The 23,916-nt window shown below is 47.8% G+C and overlaps 10 protein-coding genes across 10 annotated transcripts; 4 read left to right on the forward strand and 6 right to left on the reverse strand.

Moving 5' to 3' along the window:
• Positions 1–32: 32 nt before the first annotated feature.
• On the forward strand, positions 33–609 carry TRV_03111 (uncharacterized protein; the record flags this gene model as incomplete). The annotated part of the gene is made up of 2 exons (XM_003022683.1): positions 33–374; positions 523–609. The coding sequence occupies 2 exons, from the start codon at positions 33–35 to the stop codon at positions 607–609; spliced, it is 429 nt and encodes a 142-aa protein (XP_003022729.1).
• Positions 610–788: 179 nt separating this feature from the next.
• TRV_03112 (ribosomal small subunit assembly protein, putative) lies at positions 789–1,832 on the reverse strand (the record flags this gene model as incomplete). The annotated part of the gene is made up of 1 exon (XM_003022684.1): positions 789–1,832. One exon carries the CDS (start codon positions 1,830–1,832, stop codon positions 789–791), a length of 1,044 nt encoding a protein of 347 aa, XP_003022730.1.
• A 751-nt stretch (positions 1,833–2,583) lies between these two features.
• On the reverse strand, positions 2,584–3,662 carry TRV_03113 (uncharacterized protein; the record flags this gene model as incomplete). The annotated part of the gene is made up of 6 exons (XM_003022685.1): positions 2,584–2,928; positions 3,024–3,200; positions 3,264–3,359; positions 3,423–3,505; positions 3,530–3,566; positions 3,624–3,662. 6 exons carry the CDS (start codon positions 3,660–3,662, stop codon positions 2,584–2,586), a joined length of 777 nt encoding a protein of 258 aa, XP_003022731.1.
• Positions 3,663–6,993: 3,331 nt separating this feature from the next.
• Positions 6,994–8,681, reverse strand: TRV_03114 (uncharacterized protein; the record flags this gene model as incomplete). The annotated part of the gene is made up of 3 exons (XM_003022686.1): positions 6,994–7,074; positions 7,149–7,883; positions 7,941–8,681. 3 exons carry the CDS (start codon positions 8,679–8,681, stop codon positions 6,994–6,996), a joined length of 1,557 nt encoding a protein of 518 aa, XP_003022732.1.
• A 722-nt stretch (positions 8,682–9,403) lies between these two features.
• On the reverse strand, positions 9,404–11,641 carry TRV_03115 (uncharacterized protein; the record flags this gene model as incomplete). The annotated part of the gene is made up of 6 exons (XM_003022687.1): positions 9,404–9,629; positions 9,664–9,997; positions 10,083–10,732; positions 10,864–11,034; positions 11,136–11,357; positions 11,478–11,641. 6 exons carry the CDS (start codon positions 11,639–11,641, stop codon positions 9,404–9,406), a joined length of 1,767 nt encoding a protein of 588 aa, XP_003022733.1.
• Positions 11,642–14,283: 2,642 nt separating this feature from the next.
• On the forward strand, positions 14,284–15,441 carry TRV_03116 (putative hemagglutinin protein; the record flags this gene model as incomplete). Its single annotated transcript, XM_003022688.1, has 1 exon — positions 14,284–15,441. The coding sequence occupies one exon, from the start codon at positions 14,284–14,286 to the stop codon at positions 15,439–15,441; it is 1,158 nt and encodes a 385-aa protein (XP_003022734.1).
• Positions 15,442–16,357: 916 nt separating this feature from the next.
• Positions 16,358–17,093, reverse strand: TRV_03117 (uncharacterized protein; the record flags this gene model as incomplete). The annotated part of the gene is made up of 4 exons (XM_003022689.1): positions 16,358–16,434; positions 16,531–16,778; positions 16,908–16,961; positions 17,017–17,093. The coding sequence occupies 4 exons, from the start codon at positions 17,091–17,093 to the stop codon at positions 16,358–16,360; spliced, it is 456 nt and encodes a 151-aa protein (XP_003022735.1).
• A 371-nt stretch (positions 17,094–17,464) lies between these two features.
• Positions 17,465–18,663, forward strand: TRV_03118 (uncharacterized protein; the record flags this gene model as incomplete). The annotated part of the gene is made up of 3 exons (XM_003022690.1): positions 17,465–17,710; positions 17,886–18,410; positions 18,517–18,663. The coding sequence occupies 3 exons, from the start codon at positions 17,465–17,467 to the stop codon at positions 18,661–18,663; spliced, it is 918 nt and encodes a 305-aa protein (XP_003022736.1).
• A 1,194-nt stretch (positions 18,664–19,857) lies between these two features.
• On the reverse strand, positions 19,858–20,634 carry TRV_03119 (toxin biosynthesis ketoreductase, putative; the record flags this gene model as incomplete). The annotated part of the gene is made up of 1 exon (XM_003022691.1): positions 19,858–20,634. The coding sequence occupies one exon, from the start codon at positions 20,632–20,634 to the stop codon at positions 19,858–19,860; it is 777 nt and encodes a 258-aa protein (XP_003022737.1).
• Positions 20,635–21,893: 1,259 nt separating this feature from the next.
• On the forward strand, positions 21,894–23,381 carry TRV_03120 (uncharacterized protein; the record flags this gene model as incomplete). Its single annotated transcript, XM_003022692.1, has 1 exon — positions 21,894–23,381. One exon carries the CDS (start codon positions 21,894–21,896, stop codon positions 23,379–23,381), a length of 1,488 nt encoding a protein of 495 aa, XP_003022738.1.
• Positions 23,382–23,916: the final 535 nt, after the last annotated feature.

Here is a 23,916-nt window from a genome sequence, read left to right on the forward strand (position 1 = left end):
AATAGATGTGTAACTTATGCTTTATTATAGGGATGCTTACGGGTGTTGCTGACCCAGAGGACGTCGAGGACGCGCTCGATGTCGGCCGCCACTTCGCCAAAGGACTCGTAGCCCGGCACATTCTCACTATCGTTGTCATTGTCGGCTGCTTCTATCTCTTGTTCCCTGGCTGGGTTGGCCTGCATCCCAGAGAACTTCTTTGCATGGCGCCGGTTGATGCGCAAGACCGCGGCCTCGACCCAGGCAAGCAGGTTGGCCTCCTTGCTCGAGCCGGGGCGGACGGGGTGCTGGCGCTGCTGCGGCAGGTCGACCATTCCCAGGCTCTTTTACTCTCTCTCTCTCTCTCTCTCTCTTTTCCCTTTTATACAGACATGGTAATAGCTGGTAGATGGAGAGCAGGCTGCAGTGTCAGGAAGATGTAGAAAGATATATATAGACCGGGCTGATGTAGAGACAAAAGCAAGAAGAGCAGGGGGAGCGGGTGATGTAATGATGACTAAGCCTACCGAGGCAGTGGGTTAGCGATGGAAGAAGGAAGAAGATGAAGACGAAGACGAAGATGAAGACGAAGACGAAGCCAAAAAGACATCAGAGAAGACGAGAAGATAGGTTGGATAACTGGGCGTGAAGACATGGCACCGAGGTGCTCCTCTGGCCCCCAGCATGCTCATCATGTAAAGAGAAGCAGTAAACCGGTCGGGGATAGCTAGTTATAGAGCTCAGGACTTACCATCACTCCTCGGGCTGGCAGCAGTTAGCAGATGGACACAACGACTCAAGCATTGGTACTAGCCATTAATTGACATGGACGTATACAGGCGAATACTTACTATTACTCTCCCCCGTCGCCTCTTCATCTCCTCGACGCGCCGCTTGTCCTCCTCAAAGCGCCGCAGAAGCTCGCCCTGCCTCTCCTTGCGCTTCTCCCGCATCTGGAACCGGTAAAAGTCCTCCAGCCCTTTGCTCTTCTCCCGCTGCCTGGCAACAAGCTCACGCATCTCCTCCTCCCGTCCAGCGTCCACCGCCCTCTTCGGGCCCCGCGTCACCGTGATAAAGCCGTCTTCGTCCACCACGTTGCCCCGGTGTCGGGCTTCCCGTTCGCGCGCCTCTTCCAGCTGGCTCAGCACGCTCATGTACTCGTTCACGCTCTTCAGCAGTTCGCTGCGGCTGGGGTATCGAAGCTGCGCATGTCTGTTATACCGCGCCGAGCCCAGACGACACAATCCTTTCTTGCTGCTCTTGCCATTGTTGTTGTTGTTGTTGTTGTCGTCGTCGTTGTCGTCGTATTCCGCTGTTTCTTCTTCCAAGTTGTGTCCCCATGTTATCGTCGTCTTGCTTGACTTCTTCCGCTTGTTTATCGCCCTCAGACTGGCTTCCATGCTCGGCCGGTCGACAAAGGTCACGACTGCATGCGAGCCGCTCGGCCGCAACGGTCGGTCCCAGGCCCCAGGCAGTTTGATCGTCGAAAGGCGGCTCGCGTACTCCTCAGCGCTCTCCTCCTCTCCTCTCTTCCTCTTTTTGTTCGCGGTCACCTCGGTGCTGGTGCTGCTCTCCTTGGACCCTAGGCCCCGCCGGCTGGCTTCATCATGCTGGAACTGGACTCGCTCAACCCGGCCACTGCCGAGCTGCGTGCCAAACAGGTGTCGGAAGTGCGTCTCCGTGCTCGTCACTGGCACATTCACCACGAACAGTGACCGTCCGGAGTCGGCGTCCGGCAGTCGTGGTGCATGCGCTTGGATGTACAGGTAGTGTGTGGTCTCGCTCTCCCCCTTACTGTTGCTGTTGGGTAACAGTACTGGCAGCACACTGTATCCTCCCATGCTCGTCACCATCTTGCTTTTACTTTCTTCGTTGATTGAGTAGTGATGCGGTGGTGATGGTATTCATTGTTGGTACCTGGCAGGGTTTTTGTTTCTGCAAAGCAGTCTTTTTTTTTTTTTTTTTACATATCGATAAGTTAACTAGTTAATTTAAATATCTTAAATCGACGTTTTTGNATTGGTAGTTTTACGCGGTGGATCGCCGACTCGACTTTCCATCTCCATCCCTTCGCTTAGTAATATCAATAACATCAACTTCAATGCCGTTGCTACACCAGCTCACATAATTTACACCTTCTCAGGGTCGTTGATGCCGCCGTTGGTGATCACGTATGTCGCCTCGCGCTCAGGGCAGTCTGCCTTGCTATTAGCATATATAGTTACCCCTCAGATACTCACTCAGGTTCCCTTTCAATTAACTAACTATTAGATTGGATACTCACCTGGGGAATCCTGGATCTTTGCGACTCGCTCGTCTCCACGGCCTTTGCGCAGTAGTACTCGGGTCGTTGACGCGTGCGCCAGGATGTGGCCACCGACAGGCTTCCTCCCGTCGGCACCTGCAAACAAAGCGCTTGCGCCTGGGTCACTCTGTACTTGGTTCGTCTATAATAGTAGCACGGGTCAGTTCGGCGCGCTCGTCTATAGCTGGCCTTCTTGGCGGGTCTACTCTTTCTCTCACCATCAAGACGCAGACATTGAACTCTTATACATGAGGTTAGCTGTCTTTCACCAATCTTCATTTCCATCTTCGGCTTCGGCCCTACATACCCTCTGCCATATGAGCCAGCTTCATCAGGAACTGGTTCAGTTTCTGCTGGCGGTCTGCAAGCTCTCCTCTCCCACAGTAGTCCACCCGGAAACAGTTCATGATACTATCAATGATAAGCAGGCGATACTCGCCGCTAGCAAACTCCTTGGCTAGCGTGTTAAGCAGCTCTAACTGGTGCTCACTGTTCAGCGCTCGAGCATATGATATGTTTTCCAGTGTTGAGTCCGGGTCAACGCCAAACCGTTCCGCAATCTGGGCAATTCGTTCGGGCCGAAAGGTGCCTTCTGTATCAATGTAGGCTGCCTTGCCTTCTGCACCACCCATATCCTTGGGCAGCTGTGCGATCACGGACATAGTGTGCGAAAGCTGCGTTTTCCCACATCGGAACTCTCCGTATACCTCGCTGATGCTCATGCTTTGAAAACCCCTACTGAACCGTCAGTTTCGGGCTTTCTTTCTTTTTTTGGCTTCTTCTTTATTTCATAAGAGAAGTATGGCTGATACCCTCCTAGTATGGTGTCAAACTGTTTGCTGCCTGTTGAGATCTTAACTACCCTCTTTCGCTGGTGCCCAAGCTCCATGGCAGTAATGAATCCAGAGGCAGAGGGCTGCCGTGCTGCTATTTAGAACCTATCATATGACAGCATACTTAAAGAGACCACTCTTCATACCTGACACTTTTGGATAGCTTCCTTGATCTTCTCAACTTTCACTTCACTGAAACCCTTGATTTTCAGCAGCGTCTTGCGTGTGGCTCCATGAACAGACTGGATATTGTTATAAGTTAGTTTCAACAGTTGATGCTCGGAGCGTCAAGGGGGGTAGTCTACCGCAACAGTGTAGAAACCGTTGACCTTCAGCTTTGTGATATCAGCCGCTCCCACGCCTTTTTCCGCGTCAGTTTTGTTTTCCTCTTAACTTGGACAGGGCGTCATACCATGGGCTTGGATGCCGTCGATATCAACGATGAAGTCCTATATACGTAACTTGTTAGAGACCGCGTTGTTAGCACGCAAGAACGAGCCACTTACGTCCTCGTCTCCGTTGTCACTGGCTGTTGATACTGGCATCTTGCTCTTGCACTTCTAATGATCTGGAGTAATACACGTTTATCACTTGAGTATAGCTCGATGCAACTTGATGCACTTGATAGATGTCGCGTAGAAAGAACAGTAACGCAGGTGCTCGACCTGAGAAGCTCGTCTAGTGAGGGGTGAAAGGGACGCGGTCACCGCCATCCCAAATCAGGACATCCAGACGACATCCCATGGAAACACCCGGACAAGGTGCTGTAGCACTAAGAAGGCTGACGGAAGCTGAAGATACTTGGGACTTTAAATGAAATGAAATCCATTCGTAACGGCGTGGATGACCGGGTTAGCCCCTTCGACGATAGTAATAATACATATACGACATGGATTTTGAGTAGAACATGGCACATAGAAGGTTGGGATAGAAGAATAAGCTATAAAAAAAAAAAAAAGAAAAAGAAAAAAGAAAAAATTTCCAATATAAGGCCGGGAATATGTCACAAGCGCAGACCATAGTAATAAGTAAATGAGACGAAACCAAAACCTATGCATATGAAATGGAAACGAACAGTGAATGAGCTTGCCGCGCCAGGTAAAACCATTGTTTTTTTTGTTGTTGAAAATTGTGAAGAAGTCAAGTTCAGCCGCCAGGAAAATTCTCAGAACATCCTTGAAGCCAGTGTGCCGCCTTTGCTTGCTAGCCGCTCCGTATTGGTTGCTCGCCTCCGTTTCCACTATTATTCGACCAGAAAGGAATGAGTTCCTGATTCGGGTCCATACCCTGCTTCCTACCTAACATCACATAACATGAAACCGCAAATACCTTGACAAACAAATATGACGCCATTCATTAAGTGTGTATGTGTGTGTGTTTCGTGCTTCGCTTCCTGTGAGTATGAGGGTAAATCCAGTCATAGAATCTAGGGCGTCGTGAAACTTTTGTTTGGTCGTATAGATGATAAGAAAGGAAACGAGTGGAATAAGGATAGGGGAAAGTAAAATGGGAACAATAATCGGAAGGGAGGAAAAGGTAAAGCTCGACGTATTTGGAAAGGGGCAAAAAGAGGGCGGCTGGGAGATCCAAAGGCGGGACATAGAACGATTATAGAGGTTGTCATATAACCAAACGTGAAAAATAATAATGGAGCTTAAGGACAGAGTAGATTCTTCCCGAGCGAACTCAACCCTTGCTCCTTTTTGTCTAGTTACCACTGCAGTCCATTTTAGGCTGTGGTAGTGGAATTAACGGCCCCAGTTGCGACAGTTGGAGCTTCCACGGGTACCTCCACATCTGGAATAAGTGTTGTTGATGTGGGTTCAGTAGTAACAGTAGGTGGCACCTTTATCTCTGGGTTGTTGTTGGTAGGACAGTCGCGGGAAATGTGGCCTGCTTGAGAGCATTTGTAGCAGACTTTCCCAACGGAACTTAGAGGCCCGCCGTTGGGTGCAGTGCAGTCGCGGGAGATATGACCCTGGAAAATTAACTGGTTAGCTCTTGTAAAAGATGGATATATATATATATATATATATATCTATCTATAGAGCGTATACGACGCACCAGCTTTCCACATGCATAGCACTTCATAGCCTGGGCCTGACAATCTCGTGCGAAATGGTTCGGGCCACCGCATTTGTAGCATGTTGCAGCCCTGGGATACCCTGCGGGCCCTCCTCGGAAGCCAGCATTGAACCCTCCGCGGGTTGAACTTGCATTCCTTACAGCTTGAGGGTTCTGCTGCTGTATGCCGCCGGACGGGCAGTTTCTCTATGAACAATGTTTAGAATAACAACGCGCAGACCAGATTTTGAGCTTGTAACTTACAGCTAAATGTCCGGGCAGATTGCAGCTATAGCAGCGGGCATTAGAGGCGCCGCCATTCAAACGAAGGGTAGGACAGTCGGCCTGGACATGACCTAGACCCTGGCAATGATAACATTGTTTCGCTGCAGCACGTTAGGAGCTGGCCTTTTATATTTTTGTTTTGTCTATTTTCACTAGTATATCAGGTCGAGTAAGGTTGGAATGGCTGTGCTTACTTTCTGTCGTTCGGGGCCGCGGGCAACCATTGGACTCGTGTCCTAGAGACATCCTGTCAGATTAAGTGAAAGGCCGAAGGTGGCGCGCCGTGTTCAGAACCAACCGGGTTGCTTGCCTACAAGGGTGGAAGGACATCCAGCATATTAGCCATCTGGATCAGGTAGGGGTATACACTATATCGGATAAACATAAACTCACAATTGTAGCAGAGACGCTCAGAAGAGGAGCAGACCTCTATCGATTACCGGTTAATGGCTGTGTCCTTGTGAAGGAGTAGAAACAGTGCAATCTAATCGGAAAACGAACCAGCGTAGTGACCAATATTGCCACATTTGTAGCACGCACGTCGAGACAATAGCATCCTAGAAAACAACCGTTAGAGATGCGGAAATGCAAGGCTCAAGTTATCGAACAAGCAAGTAAATGGATTGCGGTGAGAGTATATAAGTATATCGGTAGCTAGAGGTAGGGATGATAGGTATGTAGTGCAATGTTCGTTTTGGGCGTGGAGGAACGTTCGGCTCGTGAATATATTATCTTCAAAAGCCGGAAGTGCACTCACTTTCCAACAAATAATGATAACAGTCCTCCTCCTGAAAGTCTCGTAGCCACGGACCAAATAGACCTGAGGAAAAATCTAGGGGTAATTCACATCAACAGTCAGGCCCATGAGGTCTATCATCGTTCCATCAAACAAACACAATAGTCCCGCGAGAGTCGCCAAAAAGTGACGTCCCCCCAAGCTTGGACTAAAAAGCAACAACTAAGGAACTTCGAGACGAAAAGTCGTCAAGGATTGCTCACAGCTCTTCACTTCTTGATCCTTCACAGAATTCCTAGCGCACAATCCTCAGCTCTTCGTCAGCTGCTTCAAGCCTCCAACCACAATTGGCGTACCGTCTTCGTCCTCGACTTGCGTTTGCGTTCCGGTTTCAACCAGCAAGCAAGCTGAAGGCGAAGAAGCGAGAAAAGAAGCAAAAAAAAAAATAAAAAACGTGAGGAACTCCACGCTTTTCCTTTAATGGTTAGACTGTCTAAAGCCAAGATTAATCATGTGATCTATTAGTCATTATTCTTGGTGACTCCACTGAATGGATCCATCATGAAGTCATTGGTTGGGTAAATGAGTAACCTTAATATTGAGGAGGTGGACGATAAGCTTGGATTTTTAAGAAAGATAAACGGATGTATATATCTGCAGTACCACGATTATGTTTGCACTCCTCTGAAAACAATCATATTTTTGTTTGTGTATTTAAATATTAGACGTTCAATCAATGGAAAATGGGCTTCAGTCAGGGCAAGTATTACTCTAACCGTAGATCAAGCAAACTATGCCTTATCGCATTCTGTCTCAATTAGTGCAGGGGTACTGATGGTACGGCCTTTGAGGAATGCCAGGCCCTCACCGCCCTAAATAAGCCAGAAGTTAGCTGATGCAGGAGGATATTGAAGGATGGATGTACAAAATGGGGTGAACGACATACGTAGCTGATAGAAGGAGACACTTCGATGCCGAGGCTGGTGTGCTCTTCGCTGACGACAGCCCCAGCAGCCTTGATCCAGCGTAGACCCTGCTGCATGATGTCCTTCTTACTGGTGTCTGGGTTATCGTCCTTGCTGCCTCTGGCATTCTTGAGAGGGGAGAACTCTTCTTCTCTCTTGACCTCAATGGCAGCGAACTTCTCAAGCGAGATGAAGGGAAAGACATCAAAGACGAATTGTTCAAGCTTGATTCCGTTGGGAGACTCAGGTTTAACAGTAGCACCGGTTTTGGTATCGTAGAAAGGTATCTTTTTGCGGGCGATGTGGTGTGGTAGATCGGAGGACCATTTCTCAATCGACTCGAAGAAGCTGAAGGAGTAATAGTGGTTAACGATGTTGGCTGCCCTGAACTTGAGGACACCGGGCTGTTTGGGATCAATGGCATTTGCCGTGGCTTCGTCAATCTCAGAGTATTCTACAACGCCTGGCTTGCCATTGCTGAGGACAATCAGGCCAACAGACTCAGTAGCATTGCGCTTTCGCACAACTTTGGTGGCAATGTCAACTTTTTTGGATGCAGCAAAACCGATGAAAGTTGGGTCAGCGACCTTGACAAGGCAGTTGTCTACACAGTAGGCGTGGATATGTTCAATTCCGCGCTTCTTCATGTCATCCTGGACGCCAGAGTTGACAAGAGCTTGGTAGATACCTCCGTTTCCATCAGGGGCAACCGCAACCTATAGTAGCCTGGGTAAGCTCATGCTTATAGGAAAAGGCATAACGATATGACACACCTTTGAAGCACTCTCGAGGAGAATCTCTCCCTCGTTGGAGATACAGGGTAACACGCCTTGGTTGAAGATCATCACATTCTCCTTGCAGAGACCAAAGTAATTGTTGTCGGTAAAGAACTTCTCAGTTGCCTGCCTGGTTGGCCCGCTAGTCATGATGTACCAGGGCACAACGATATTCTCCTTACTTGACTCCCCGGCAGCCAACGACTGTAGCTTAGCAATACGCTCAGCCTGAATCTGGAACAGGGACTTCCCACTGGGGAGACCGATGTCGAAGCATCCCTTGGGGTCAGAGCTACCAAGTCTTGTTCCCTGACCACCGGCCATGAGCACAACGGCAACTTTGTTCTCGCCGATGAGCTTTAGTCCCTGGTTGTACCATTGCTCTATGTCCTTTGGGTCGGAGTCAAGTATCGATGCAGTTGAGCTCTCTGGCAGTGGCTCAAGGGCCTTGGGTTCGTTGCTGCTCAGTGCGTTGGCAGAGTCTTCGTTGGCCCGTTTGACGAGCTTGTTAATGTGCTCGGGGTCAAAGGAGGAAAGTTGGTGGAAGAGCTGGGCCTGCTCGCTGGAGGTGAGGGAGTCGAAGCGAGCAAATACTTGTCCTTGCTTTGCCTGCTCGTACTGCTTCTTGAGCTCCGCGACTTCTTCGGCGGAGGGCTGGCGTGGCGGGGCGTCCTGGACTCCCATGCCCGCTATTTTGCCAATTAGATTGGTAACAGTATCTCGTACAGCAGCAGCCATTGCGTGTGTGTTATACGTGCGTCCGTGGTGTGTCTCGAGGGCTAAACCTGTCGATGGTAGGCTGGTAGATGGTAGTGGGCGGAGGTGAGGGGCGGTGTCTGGTATATATTTAACAACGCCTAACACATGTACCCAGGTACCTTCGAAGGGTGACAAGGGATGTCTCAGCAGGTTTAGTTAGTTGGGTAAGATTGGGCTAGGGGACCTGCTGCTTCAAACTCCCACAGCTTCTCTCGCCCTGCAGGCTGTGTCCGATCCGCTGCTGAAGATTGGTAGGTTTCTGCTGCTAGTTACTGGATCCCACTAGGCACTTGTCTCCTCCCCCACTCGCCAACTGTGACGAAACTATATGTTATTTTACACCTTCCTACCTAAGTACACACATTCCTTAGCAATTAATATTATTGATAATAAGAACATTAATATGCCTTTTAGCCATCTTGCACGTCAAAGTACCTATCTGAATCCCGCCCGGTGCTGGACCCTGAACACAACACGTGACATCACTTAGATAAGCGATTCCGTTTCCCACTGGGCAGCGCTCTCATCATTTCCAGGTACTCCGTAGATAGCTTTCCAATTCTCTCTCAGATTAAGAGGACCTACATACGGGGTGCGAGGGCTGGACTGACACGTTGGGCAGCGGAGTTAGTTCATGGCGCGAGAGCAAGCGCAGGAGGCTAGGCACGATCCTCGTCCGCCGCGTAAATAGTAGAGCGAATTTAGACGGCTTCACCGCCGTCTCTGTGGACGGCCATAGTCTCGTTCATCATGTCTTGGGTGAGGGCTCCTGTACCTTTCCCTGTCCCGCCGTGGCCCCCTGTCATACCCATCACGGCGTCTGGGGGATCTGTCGCGATGCGAATGACTGGGAGGGCTTCGACTCCGGCTGCAACTCCGAGAGCAATCTCTCCGACGAGACTTTGAGGGGCGGGGAGACCCCTTGCCCTGTATGTCATCCTTGTCAAAAACCATTCCATACTTGCTTCGACGATCTCCTGCTTCTGCTGCGCGGTACTGGCGTCGTTTCTCGAGGTTAGATATGCCCCCAAACCCGCCCCCTTGGCTAGATCGTTTGGCGTTCGTTGCTGTTCTCCACGAGTCTGATAGCTTCGACACGCTCTGCGAAAAGTCCACGTGAATACGATGGTCGTCAATCAACACACCCTGCATCTTGAAGTAGGCTTGTTCGCAGTCCTTTTGGTCTTCGAACTCGATGAAAGCGTACTGTAGACTGTCTCCTGTCTTTTTATCTCGTATCACTTCGCATGACAAGATCCTGCCAAATCGGCTAAATATTAGATTTAAATCTTCGTCTAATTAGTACGAAAGTTAGTCGAATGATCCCATAGCTAGTAAAAAGGAAGGAGGAGGTTTCGTTCCGATGTATGTAGAATTTACCTTGTGTGACCGGATTAAGTTTGCAAACAAACAAGACGTTCTCGGGCGGTTTCACTTCGGCAAACGGAAGGTCTCCAACCATTTCAAGCGTCAAAGCTTGTGCTTGGGCCTCACGTTCTCGACGTATCCTTTCCAGTGCTTCTTCGTCTGCCTCCTGGTCTAGATCTTCATCGTCTGCAATTATGACAGTAGCTAGCTGGGCTTTGGTAGGGAGGGGGCTCTCCGGCGGTTCCTGCAAGCCAGGAGGGTCGTCGTAAGGGTCGTCCAAGACAACAGTATGTCGAATACGGATATCCTTCAGCGGTCTCCCCTTATCATCAATGAATGCGGTGTTGATCTTCTCGAGGACATCGAATCCCTCAACTACCTGTCCGAATATCACTGCCTTGTCGTTCAAGTAGTCAAGGTTGTCTCCGAGTGTTATGATAAACTGGCTCCCAGCGAGCCGCTCATCCGCGTCTTTCGCCGACGGGACAGTCGCCATGCTCACTGTCCCAAGCTCAGAATGCTTTAATTTCGGTGGAAAACGGACGGTGAAGTTTTTCTGTGATGGCCCGTTGATAACCCCCCATATCGAACTTCCACCATCGCTCTCTGGAGAATCAGGGCCGAGTGGGTCGCCCGTTTGGAATGAAAACCCCTTCTGCACGCTGTGGACAGGCGAGAAATTGTAGTACTTGACTTTGCATAGCTTTAAAAAGCTAACCTCGAGCTCTTAGTTTCCCATCTCAGCTGTTTGATATCTCTGAAGAAGGATTCACTTAATGGAGCGCAAACTTACTTCTCACATGCCCGGGGAGAAGACTCGGTTAGCAAGTCAATAACAATGTCTCCCAGAGAGGTTTCAAGAAGAACGCTCATGGTCTGGATCGTCGTGTTTGTCACTCTGCCAGTGTCCCTTTGCTGGTGTTGCAGCTGCTGGTCTGCCGCGCGAGCCTTGGAAGAAAGAGAGCTAGAACCGAAGAGGCTGCTCTTGGTGATTACATAACCCATCAAGGGCGCTGGGGCCACCTTTCGGATTTACCTGTAACGCCGTGCATATTAGGTAAGCACCTCTCGTTCTCCATTGCTCCAAAAGGGAAGTTCTTGACTTCATGCATCCCGCGTACACACAGACAGGCAGAGCAGCCGGCCAGAGCAGCCAGCCAGACGGACGGACAGACAGGCGGACAGGCGGACAGGCGGACAGGCGGGACACACAGAGATATCGATCGCCCAGGCGAGAAGCAAATGTCAAATGTTGCCTCCCAGAGATCAGCGACAATGGCTGTTTGACTGCTTAACCTGGTCTTGATTACAACGGCGCTCCTCCCCTTGGCCAGACCGGACTGGTTACTTCATACCTTCTTTGCAGGCCGCGAAGCAGAGCTCGCTGGAATCCGCAGAGGCGCTTACAACGGTCCTTTTGACTCCTTCGATGGGCTCCTCTGGAAATGGAGGGAGAAGGACCGGCTCAGTTGAACCTTCAACAGCTCTTCCAGCGAGCTGCCGTGTTGGAGCCCTCCCTGGCCTCTTGTTGGTATGGCAACATCTCCCGTGCCTTGCTTTGTCTTGAGCATTCTAGCATGGGATATTCTGTGGAGCCTTGATGTCTTGAGTGTTGATCAGCATGCGGTGGAATGGCTGCCAAATAATCTCTCCGCCCGGGGTTGGACAACCTACATGACTTGCATGTGTGTTTCTCCCGTGATGTACATATACGGGGATGAGATTCGTCACGGCAGCAGATAGTATCGGGTCTCATGCGCACTATGCAGGATGCAAGGTGGGGTGGGGTGGCTATACATCCTACTTATGCTTTGTTCCGTTGGCGTTGATGCAAGTAACATGGAGTTCGTCTAGCTTGACCATGGCCCTTAGACACAATTTTTCTACGGCTTTCCAGAAGATTGAAATTGTGACTGATGAACAGCATTTTTTGCGGATGAGAGCATCCCCTGTACAGGGGGTGGGTGACTCTTCAATGCAGTGTTCGCCTTGAATAAATCCACTTCTCGCGCAATAATAATTCGGGCGCAGGCCTCCCTATCAGAAAGGGTTGGGATTAAATCCGCTTCTTTCGTGCCTCCATGCAGACCAAGCAACACAATCTTGTTGATTCTATCGGTGTGTTGGTGTGTTGGATTGCTTGTGGGCTTACACGCCTACTCAAAAAGCACCCTCCCTTCTAGAATCCTATGTTGAAGCTAGATCCCTTAAGTTTCCCTGTGCAACTTTCTGGAATTGGGTTCCGAGCAGGGCGTATGCTTTTCCGCCATATGTGGGAATCGTTCTCTGGACCATCCGATCTTAGTTGATAATATCAGTTGGTTGGACCCTGTAAACGGCTCTGCGACAAATTGTCTGCCTCATATGGAGTACGCTTTAAAAGGAAAAAAAAAAATACCAATGGGCTTCATGTTCTCGAAACGGCTAGTTTGCAAGGCTAGTTATATCCATATACGAGGCCAGTTTGTTCATGCAGGATTCTCAAGAGGGAGTGATCCAATTGGGCGATGATAACGTTAGTTGGGGATGAAACAACAATCGAACAGAAATGATAAACGCCACGCTTCCATCCCCAGGTCACCCAGGGAGTACTTTTTCTACTCCACGCCAAAGTCCGAGGATGTTTGCTTCTCCTACAAATCTTGACGCCGCGCTGCCCCTTGCATCCAGCCAATAATAACAGCCGCGATGCAAGTTAGCAAACATGCCTCACCCTAACCATCAGAGACATCCATCGTTGTTTCGCAGGAGGCCCTGTACATATATCTCTCGATGACAAACGCTCTGGCCGGTTACTTGCTCAAACCACATCGCTCACTCCAGTCGAAGAAAGAAGCGTTTATGCATTCTTTTTCTTATCTGTTTGTCTTTCAACTGTCAAGGCAAGAGAGTATGAACCACCTAGTGTTCCTGCCTACTGTAAGTAGGGAGGTACATAAGATGGCATGGCCCTGAGCGAAGTTCATGGACTCGCTCCATATTCATATTTCTTTCCCTTATCAAGACCATTACCCCCATTCTGCTCTATACAACACCAGTTATTAGTCTGGTACCAAGAGGGTAATTTGACAACGTGTGACATGTTCCTGTGACACTAACTCACACCACACCACCTTACATATCCGCTATTTTATGTTATTTTATTAATTTTCTATTATTATTTTTGTTTTTATCCTTATCCTTATTTTTGGGGGATTTTTTATTGTTATTTTTAATATTACATTTCTTACTGTTGTTATTATTATTATTTTTCAATCGTCAAGTTCTTAGCGGATTCTTGCACACATGTTACTTTATACCCACTGAGACCCTGCGGCATAGTACAACCGGGGACTTACAGTGTTCTGGTGGAACATAATAAAGGAGCCAGCCACTATCAAACCGATATACAACCTCCAATCTCTAGTTGGACTACAAAGTTTCAAAACAATTTCTGGGGCGCTAGGCAAACTTCGGTAAGCCAACACCTTTACTCTCCATCAACATGTTCTGGAACAAGGGTATGATGAAGTACATCACCAGAACTCTCTGAAGAACACGGGGTGTTGCCTTGGGTTTAAAACACTCTCCCTCCCAGAAGTTCCCGGATTTACAAATGGTCTCCGAAGAACAATATCCCAACCTCAAAACTCAATTCTATCTTGTTACTGCCACAACTCCTGATTCTTTCACTCTTCTACTCCTGACTTTAGAACTACTTTGGAGGCCATCGGTGATATGTTACACACGCCGAGCTCTTTCTGATTTATACAAGCAACACCTTTACAAACAGCACTGATAACTCTAGATGTTGCAGGCCATGGACCGCACTTGTTACAAGAGTCAGGGGGAGACAAAAATTTTGCGGCGAACACACCCGATTGCAAGCCCAGCTACGCATCCTAAGCGAGAGGAAAGCGAAGGTGCTTCTGACGGCAGCTTTGTCCAAAATCGGTCAGGCGTGGACTGTGAAGGCAAAACCAACGGGTCTAACCAACGGCGCCGCACCCAAGTTGCGGTATGATACTTTTGGCCTTTACTATATACATATACCTACTGACTGGCGGTGGGCGCCTATAGTGCGCAAGATGCCGTAGGAGGAAAATAAAATGTAGCGGTGACCTTGGCAATGGTGAAGCGTGTTCGAATTGCAAGAGCTCCGGAACAACAGGATGTCTGTTTTTACGGGTTGGTTTACCCCATCTAAGTGAAATGCCATGTCACCTCCCTTACCATGAGCCTGATTCTAACTTCAACGCAGGTCAATTCTTCCCCACTTCAGACAAAGGCGAGCTATTCTTCGTGGGCGTATCCATTTTCAAATTCTTCGAGCTCCCCAGGTAACTGCGGCCAGCAACAGGCAGCTTATGATACTCACATTCTAAGAGCAAACTCACTATCCATCCACGGCGGTTCCGCTGGATTACCAGCCTACTCCGCGGTGCAGCCAGGGCTCGAATATGGAACTAGCTCGGAGCAGCACGCTCTGGCTAACAGAACCTCCTATTACTCTCCAAATTATCCCTTTGGATACGGAGAGGAAGGAGTGTATCATCTTCCCTTTTCCTCCTACGTTCTTCCAAGCTCTACTGGGGCAGGAGGAGTAAGTGCTGTTTGTTGTACTTCTCCTCCAGCGAGGAACTGGCGATTGCCAACGACACTGGATCCTACAAATGCAGGGGCGTACCCCGATCATGACGGAAGCGGTTCGCTATCGCCGAGTTTTCCCTTTCTCGGACGCCCATCTCAAAAATGTACGTCCAGTGAAACCGTCACGCTCTTTCCCGTCATGAGCTCACTGTCTTCGGGGCAAGATAGAACCTTGCCTAACCCGGCAACTGGTCGAAACAATACCCTTGCGGCTATCATGGAGGGTACTAGCTCAACTAGCCCGAATGTGTGTTCTAGCATTACCGCTACATACAAACAAGCCTACCAACTGGCAGCTGACAGCGATATTACACGGCCAATTACGAGCAGTGATACTTCTGCAGCTCTCTCGGTCAATGTCAAACTGCCCCCAAGCCCTATTGATTGCGGGTTTGGATATATTCCACTTTCCAGCGCCCTTCAAGCCTGCGTTACTTCTGCCCCTTTTCTGGTCAATGAGGCTGTTGATACTTCTGTTGACGTTCAACAAGGCTCAGATGAGCCGCACGTCAATAAAAAGATGACCAGAATCAAAAGCTCCACAGATACATGCGTGTCAGAATATGTCCATTCCACAAACAGGAGCCACCGACTGGGTTCGACGAGGCCACCAGGGGGCATGCTGGTGAGCGGTGAAGTGTACGAACGACCACAATACACAACGTCTGCAGGAAACATGTACTCAGTGGAGAAAACCGCTGTTTCTCCTCAATTGACAGCGGGTGCCTCGAGCTGCTATTAAATTCGCAGCAATCTTTACGGTAGTACTTGGCCGCATCTCCTTTCTCATGACTACATGTACTCCATATACGTAGCGCTGTGTCGCTCCACCGTCCTTTCTCCATGTCCGTATAACTTGGGTACTCAAGCCCCCGATGTGTACTTTCTCTGAATACCCATACCCTTAATTCTTTGTTACTTGTGAGGTACAGACAAAGAACAAATGCCTATTACAGCGCAATGTCCGGGGTAGGAATCGCTATGAGAATAGCTCTTGAGGCGACCCTGGGTCTGGTTGATTTTTTTTTTTTTTTTTTTTCTAAAATTTTTTATCACCTCTGCCTTTTGCAGCCAAAATATTGCTCTCTTATTTACAACAATGCTTTCTCATTTTGCCCTTATTATTCTCACGACGTTCTTTGCGACACTATGGAAGAGTTTTACTTGTCCTGGGACTCGTCATATGTTGGAACCTCTTTTTCCGGGTCTTGAATGGGGTTGGAAGTGCTCGTAACGGATAAGGCGTACTTTTCTCCCGGTTTCATTTGAATTATATCTCTGCATGTATTTCGAGTAATTTCATATCAGTTGAGCTTAACAGTATAAACGTCTCCATGTCTCCAGTAACAAGATAATGGGCCACCGGTCTTAAGCTGGAATGAACAATCGGGGTTTCTTGTATTTCACATCTAGACGGGGGAGGGGCAAGGATGAATTTCAAAAGAACATAAATGGAAACATTTTGGAATTTAATTATCCATCTGGTGACGCCGCCTAAGTAAGCCCACCCGTTGGTTTCGATTCGTAGCTAGCATACACCATTGATTGTCTTGGGACATGAATGCCGAGCAACTTTGGAGAAGTGCTGTTCATCAAGGCAAATTTCAAGGTGCAAGACTCCAATCCAACCGCCAAACCAGCAACTGCCCGCGAGCTGCTTATTTCTTGGCCTTCTTGACACCCTTAACCTTAGCCGTGCCTCGGAGCTTCTTAGCTCTGATCTTGCTGCTCTTGCCTATATGGAGGAAAAGGGCGTGTCAGTCATAAACCCCCCGTATGGCGGAAAAAGACCGCTGTCTTCTACTAAACTTCTTGCGCTAGGGAAACATACGTTGTTTTCTGCTTGGTCGCTCAATCTTGTCGACAGTGCCATAGCGGACGAGTCTGTAACGGGGCTCGAACTTCTTCAAGGCCTCAGTGGAGTCATAGATAAGGGCGAAGCCGGTGGTCTTTCCACCACCATAGTGGGTGCGGAGGCCAAATACTGATATTTGGTCCTTGTTGGCCTTGTAGAGTTCTCCAAGTTTCGTCCGCAGGTCATCCTTAGAGATGTTTGCGCGGTTAGGATGAAGGATGTCACTATTTCACAGAAATAACGCCCTTGTTAGCTGACTGTATGCTATAATGCAAACCTCAGATGCGCAAAATTGGTCAACGCTTCGAGACCCCGCCGCCTATTCATTTTCGAATGCATCTGCCCCTTCCTACTATATTTTCTCCGTTTTCTTCTCTCCTGAAATCTTCCTCATCACCTCGAGCGGACTATATCGACTATGCCGGGAGTGTGGGCGTGAAAACATAGAAAGCAGTCACTTACACAACCATCTGCTTTCTGCCCAAGAGTGGGTTGCGGATGAACTTGCGAGTCCGCAGGGTAACGGGAGCGTCAGCCATGATGTCGGAGCGTGATGCGAGAAGGCCTCCGATGGACGTTAAACAGAATCTTCAGAGCGAAGAAGATCCGTGCAGCGTTGGTCGATGGGAGGCGTTGTCGATTGCTGCGGTCGAATATTTTGTCGCTGTCGTCGAACTTTTGACGATTTAATTTCGATTTTTTTTTACGTCCTTGCGTTGGTGTGGGCTTTCGGTTAGGGCCAACCGGACGCGGTTAGATTGGCTTAGGTAAGCGTTGCAACCAACCACCGTAACTAAAGCTCCATGAACGACACGAGAATTCGCGACCAGGGACGTTTGGTCGACAACTACTCAGTACGAGACCATGAGATAGACTGGAGTGGAGCAAGGCAGCCTTAGCCATGGAATCGATGTCCCCCGATGAAGCATCAGGCCTCAGATTACTCGCTGCGCAGTATTTCCAGGCAGTCGAAGTGCAGCGCCTGCGTTTTCCACCAGGCAACGTACTGCTAAAGCTACCGGTGCAACAATGGATCAACCGGAATATGTTCTGTGAAGACACGGTATGGCCTTTGCCACCGTTGAACTACCGTACTCGAGTTCTTAAAATGATCTTGTCGACAATTGAGGAGTCTTTCACTGACCCTGAGGAGGATGTACGAAGTCCGCAACCCCCCTTTCTTCCCACCCATATTCCCCTTCATGATACGTCGACAGAATTACATATCTTTCCCGTGAATCCTCGTTATCTTCCTTCAGTTATACATTCTTAACTGTTTGTTGCTTCAGACCCTGACCGGTGAAATTTTTCTTCTCCTTTTCTATTCATAGGAGATCCTAGACGATCTCATGACGAGTTGGGGTATTCTCATTTCTCGCCCTAATCTGTCACCGCTTGAACAAACCCAACAGTTGTCCTACATCAAGTACACACCGCCTGTGGTACTGGATTCCAAACACGACGAGAGCGTTATTACGCTAGAAAATCGAGGGTTGATCCTTGCTGCTGGAACTACTGGTTTTCGGACCTGGGAAGCCGCCTTGCATCTCGGAACATTTCTTTCCACTCAAACTGGCAAAGAGTTTATTAGTGGAAAAAAAGTTCTTGAATTAGGAGCGGGAACAGGCCTTGTATCTATGTACTGCTCAAAGAGCCTTGGCGCTAGCAGAGTAATAGCAACAGATCGGGATCCAGCATTGATTGCGAATATTCAAGAATGCATTTCTTGGAACAAATTAACTTCGAAGAAGATCACTGCTTCCATCTGGGAATGGGGTACTCCACTGGAATGCCCCGATAACGTGCAGGACAATGGACAGTGCGTCAGCGTTGACACCGCATTAGGGGCTGACCTGGTATGCATAGTTGAACCATGCGCTTTTATAAAAAGATTTTTGAATAGATCACTAATATTTATGACGTGGGCATGGCTCCCATTGCTGTCCATATGTTGAACCCTAGCTCTATGACGTGGACTTGATACCACTTTTTTTATCGACCCTGCAGGACTTGTTTGATAACTATTACCTCAAGGAGTTCATCATCTCAGCCACTCTTCGTAACCAGGAAACTCTCAACGCGTTCCTCAGCGCCTGCGGTATGAATTGACCTTTACATTGTTACCTTCGCGTTTATGCGTGGTTGGTTACATCTGCTAACTGTGTTTGTCTCTTGCTTTCAGCGGCATCTAACCTACTAGCCAGCCAGGTCGCCTTTGAGTCGCCCCCAGAGGGGGCCCAGGATGGATTTTTTCATAGTACTAGTATCCCTATCCTAACATACAAAGTAACATCGCTGCGCACGATCAAGTTAGACTAAGATCTACGTGATCTAACTTCTATCGGAATTAGCAGTATGTCCGCTCTTGATGGTGTAACATATCTTCCTCATTTCTAGCTTGCTGCCTTCTGTCACTATTGCCCTACTGGCGTTTTAAGTAAACTCACTTTTATTACAGGTGTTAAATAGCATCAAACTCTTAGAGCAAAGCAGGTCCACTAGCTTTTCCATAAATGCCGTATGCATTTACTTTATATCCTGTCTCTAATGTGCTGCATATTTTCCATCTACTGAGATCCCACCATCTGAGGAAGGGAATATGCTACATACGGTAATTATTTGAAATAGAACCTGTTACTTCCCCTTTGACGTATTATTATCATGTTGTACTCCCATGCACTATGCTATATATCCTGTCTCGTAAGCTCATGAGAATTTTCACCATTTTCATAACCTTCCTAGCCAGGGAAATATCATAATACACAACGGCTTGCTACCCCACACTGGCTTCATGTATCACCGATATGTTGTGGGCTTTAGAGTTATTAATATATGGAACCTGCATATAACTAGCTGGTGCTACATGCGGATGCGTACAATTATTATTAGTTAATGTTTGGCCTTTCAGAGTCTTGTTAGTTGGTTGACAAGATTTTACGCACGTTGCATATTACGTTACAGCGAAGCAATATGTCAGGTCACTGCATAGTTACAACCAACGACGAGTTTAAGCAGATGGTCCATTTGCTATTCAAGGCCTTTGGTGTAATATGGTAGCTTGTGGTAGTATTTTACTCTCAAAAGTCAAATATCTGTTTCTGGCGTTCGAGAATGAACTAGTTAACTAGTTAGGTCAACGAGTTAGTTAACCACTTAGCAGCATCTCTTTCCTCGAACAGTTTAAAGACTTGTTTGTCATACATATCTCCATACCCAAGGGGAAAGGCTCTGGCGAGTTCATGTACCATATTTGGCCATACATATTACGGGAAGGGGTTATCAAATCTAGCCTCCACCTGTTAACTACCACGGAATCTCCACTCCAGCCTGAGTTACAAACTTCCCAGAATATTTAACACGGGTGGCCTCATCAATGATTGCAATAATGCCTTTAACACTTTCTTCCAGAGTGTCAGGGGGCCCACCAGCATAGTTCCATGCTTTCGCCATAAAGTCGCCCATCTTTGTCTGTACCCATCCCGGGTGAAGCGCTACGCTAACAATTCCGCTCTGGGCCATCTGGATATGAATTGACTTTGCAATATAGTTGACTGCAGCTTTGCTCGGGCCATATGCGCCACCAGGGAAAGGCTCCATCTGCCCAATGGATCCGACAGATGAGGAGAGAACGATGAACTTTGACGGTAGCCCTGTTGCGCCATTTCCCTTCTCTAGTAGGTCTCGGACTGCTTGGAGAACCATCAAGGGCCCAATGGTGTTAATCTCAAAGCACTCCCGCAGATGCTCGGCGGCCATTTCAACAGTCGGCATTATAGCAGTGACATGGCCAGCAGCGCATATCACAGTGTTGACGTGGTTTAAATCGCCCGCGGCAATATTGATACGTTCGCGAATGATCTGTGGCGTGAGTCTCATGGAGAAATCAAGTTGAGCAATGCGAAGAACGCTATTCTTTCCCCTGGGAGACTGGTTCATAGCTTCCAGAAGGGCAGAAGCACTAGATTCGTTACGAACGATGCCGATGACAGTGGTGGAGGGACGGGCAATGTATGCTAGCGCGAGACCCAGGCCAATGCCTCTACTGGCACCAGTGATAATATATATGGTGTTAGGAGCCATTGCAGAAAGCAGCAACTTGAACGCTGGTAGAGGTTATTCTAATTTTTTGACTGCCAGACAGGAAAAGTGGGAAATGGATACGGGGGCAGGCTGGTATTTATAGCATTAATCATGTGCCTAGCGGCAGGAGACTGTTGGGCTGATAATACTGTGTGGCTGCCTTCATGGCTGGGGTAATAAGCTCCAATATACGATCGGGCCGTAGGATTCGGTGGTCGTTTACCATCCATGGGTGCTTTCTGCTTTCATACTTGAAGGATTTCCACTATCCACAGAGAGAAACAATCAGAGTTTCATATAGCTATGAGCTGACGGGTTATCACGTGATTAAATTAATCAGCCCTCTTTGGCTTGGTTCAAAGGGCATTAAGATTTTTTTGGTTTAAGGTTAACTAGCAAGTTAGGGAGTCTCTCTTATTTAGTTAATGTTAAGTTAAACCTTAAATTAGTTTAGTTTAGTTTTATTTTTATTTCAAGGTCAAGGAAAGGAATTCCTCCAACCTGCACATAAAATGGTTTCAAGTGTGAGTCCGACGGCCACAATTAATTCCTCCCTATACAGCTTGTTACAATAACCAGTTGGTCTGCAGATTTTGAAACTTGAAACCCCTTAATTTGTAGGAATTAGTTAGCCGACATTCACGCTTGTCTGTCGATTATCTCCAAGACCAGCGGTGCATTAATGAATAGTGGAAGGTTAGTACTCTGCTCGATCTCACAAGTTATTGGAAATACTAGCCTTATACTAACTACCCATGCTTCTAGAATTTCATTATGTCGTACTCCTCAATACTCCAAGGCTTCTGGGTATATATATACCTCTACGAGAACTGGAAAACCTATATGTTAAACAGCTGTGCTTCATAAAATTATGTGGAATACTTATTTGGATATAAGGGCCGTGGGCTATGAATTGTGGTTTTCTCTTTGCTTGGCTGACTATGGTACAGGTGAAGCGGGGTTTTATATACTGTAAGTCCTCTTATTCTCGACAGTGCCACAGATACGACCTAATATTCACAATGAATACAATAGACAGAACTGCATAGCCTGTCACAAGGAAGCAGGCCCCTCACTTACACCCTTATAAAAGAGCTGCCGTTTCCAGTCCTTGATTTTGGAGTACTTATCTCTGCTGCTTTATATTGTGGGTACTGAGGTCGAATATTGCTCCGCCAGTGCATCTGGAGCGTGAACATCAGCCAAATTTTTTAAAGATGCTACTACGATGGCACAGTGTTATACCTCTCTTTCTTACCATGACTGTAGCCTTGCCAAATACATATCGCACTGTTGTTGAAGATCTTCCTGCTATTCCTGAAGGATGGGTTCAGGGGAATCCCCCATCCCCCGAAACCTCCGTTCGCATGAACTTGGCTGTGGGCCAACGGAACACTCGTACATTTGAGCAAATAGTTCTCGACATTTCAACTCCAGGTCATCGAAACTATGGCAAGCACTTGTCCAGGAGGGATCTGAAAGGTCTTCTCCGCCCACGCCGGGAGACTTCGAACTTGATATTATCCTGGCTTGAAGAATCTGGCGTCCCTAAACGGTCAATTGTGGACGATGGAGACTGGATACATTTTGTCATTTCAATCTCCCAAGCTGAAAGGATGCTTCAAACCCGGTTTTATTACTTTCATGACGTACAAGACCCAGGAATCTCCATGATCAGGACTTTAAAATACTCCGTCCCATCTCGTCTGGCGCGCCATGTTTATATGATACAACCGACTACGAAGTTCGGGAAACCAAAGAAACACGCCAACTCGGTCGCTAGCCTACAAGTCATCTATTCGTCTACTAATGCAACCGAAAATTGCAATGCTACGATAACTCCAAGATGTTTACGAGAGCTTTACAAAATGGGAGACTACGTAGCCAAGCCGGACTGCAGAAATGTCATTGGGATCTCAGGCTATCTGGACCAATACGCCCGATATAGCGACTTTTACAAATTCCTTGAGCTCTATGCACCTGAAATGAAAGGTGCTAACTTTTCTGTGGCACACATTGGAAACGGCCAAAATCTACAAAACTCCACCAGAAACAGCATTGAAGCAAGCCTAGACATTGAGTATGCTCTTGGTCTATCGAATGCATCAGCAGTGTTTTATACAACTAGCGGTAGAGGTCCCCTTGTTCCGGATCTTGATCAACCTGAACAAGAACATAATTCAAACGAACCATACCTAGATCAATTGCATTACCTTCTAAGTTTACCTCAGGAAGCACTTCCCGCAGTCCTCTCAACATCCTACGGAGAAAATGAACAGAGCGTACCTGAAAGGTTTTCCCATGCAACTTGCAACCTATTTGCTCAACTAGGTGCCCGCGGGGTCTCGGTTATTTTCAGTAGCGGAGATAGTGGTGTCGGCTCATCTTGCTTAACAAATGGTAAAAAGAAGATTACCCGCTTCAATCCTACTTTCCCAGCCAGCTGTCCATTTGTCACCTCTGTTGGCGCAACTTTTAAAATCAACCCTGAGCGAGCTATTGGGTTCTCATCCGGTGGATTTTCAGATCGCCATTCTCGTCCAGTATACCAAAATGATGCTGTTCAGCATTATCTGGATAAACTTGGAGATCAGTGGAAAGGGCTCTATAATCCTAAAGGGCGTGGAATTCCCGATGTCTCAGCCCAAGGGGCCAATTTTGCGATCTATGACCACGGAAAAGTGATCACGGTCTCTGGAACAAGGTTAGATGTCCATCCTCGGTTCCAGAAATACTTTCGGGTGTAATGTAACTAGTTGTGTTATAAGAATCCAATTTTACTAACCTCTCCAGTGCATCGGCTCCCGCCTTCGCCGCCATTATTGCCAATCTCAATGCCATCCGTTTACGCGCCAACAAGCCAGTCCTGGGCTATTTAAACCCTTTCATATACGGAAAGGGCAGGGAAGGGTTTACAGATATTGTTCACGGAGGATCGAAAGGGTGCGTTGGTTATAGTTCAACTAACGGGAGCACTCCGGCGGTGCCGTATGCAAGCTGGAATGCCACCGAAGGTTGGGACCCGGTAACTGGAGTTGGAACCCCTAATTTTCGAATCTTAGCTAAGATAGTTCAACATATGGAATAACCCGACAGTAATAATATGTAACGATGAGCTTTGTCCTGATTTACTGATGTTTACAACGATAGAATATGCCGAGGGCTTGCGGATTGGTTTTTTGTAAGATCTTACACATTCGGCAATCTTGCATCGAATGATGACTATACGTAGTAGTCGATGGATCACTGGTGATATTGCACTCTCGGGCCATACGCATTTCA

Source organism: Trichophyton verrucosum (assembly GCF_000151505.1).
Source record: "Trichophyton verrucosum HKI 0517 chromosome Unknown contig00264_1.f1.exp, whole genome shotgun sequence".
Classification (NCBI taxonomy): Eukaryota; Fungi; Ascomycota; class Eurotiomycetes; order Onygenales; family Arthrodermataceae; genus Trichophyton; species Trichophyton verrucosum.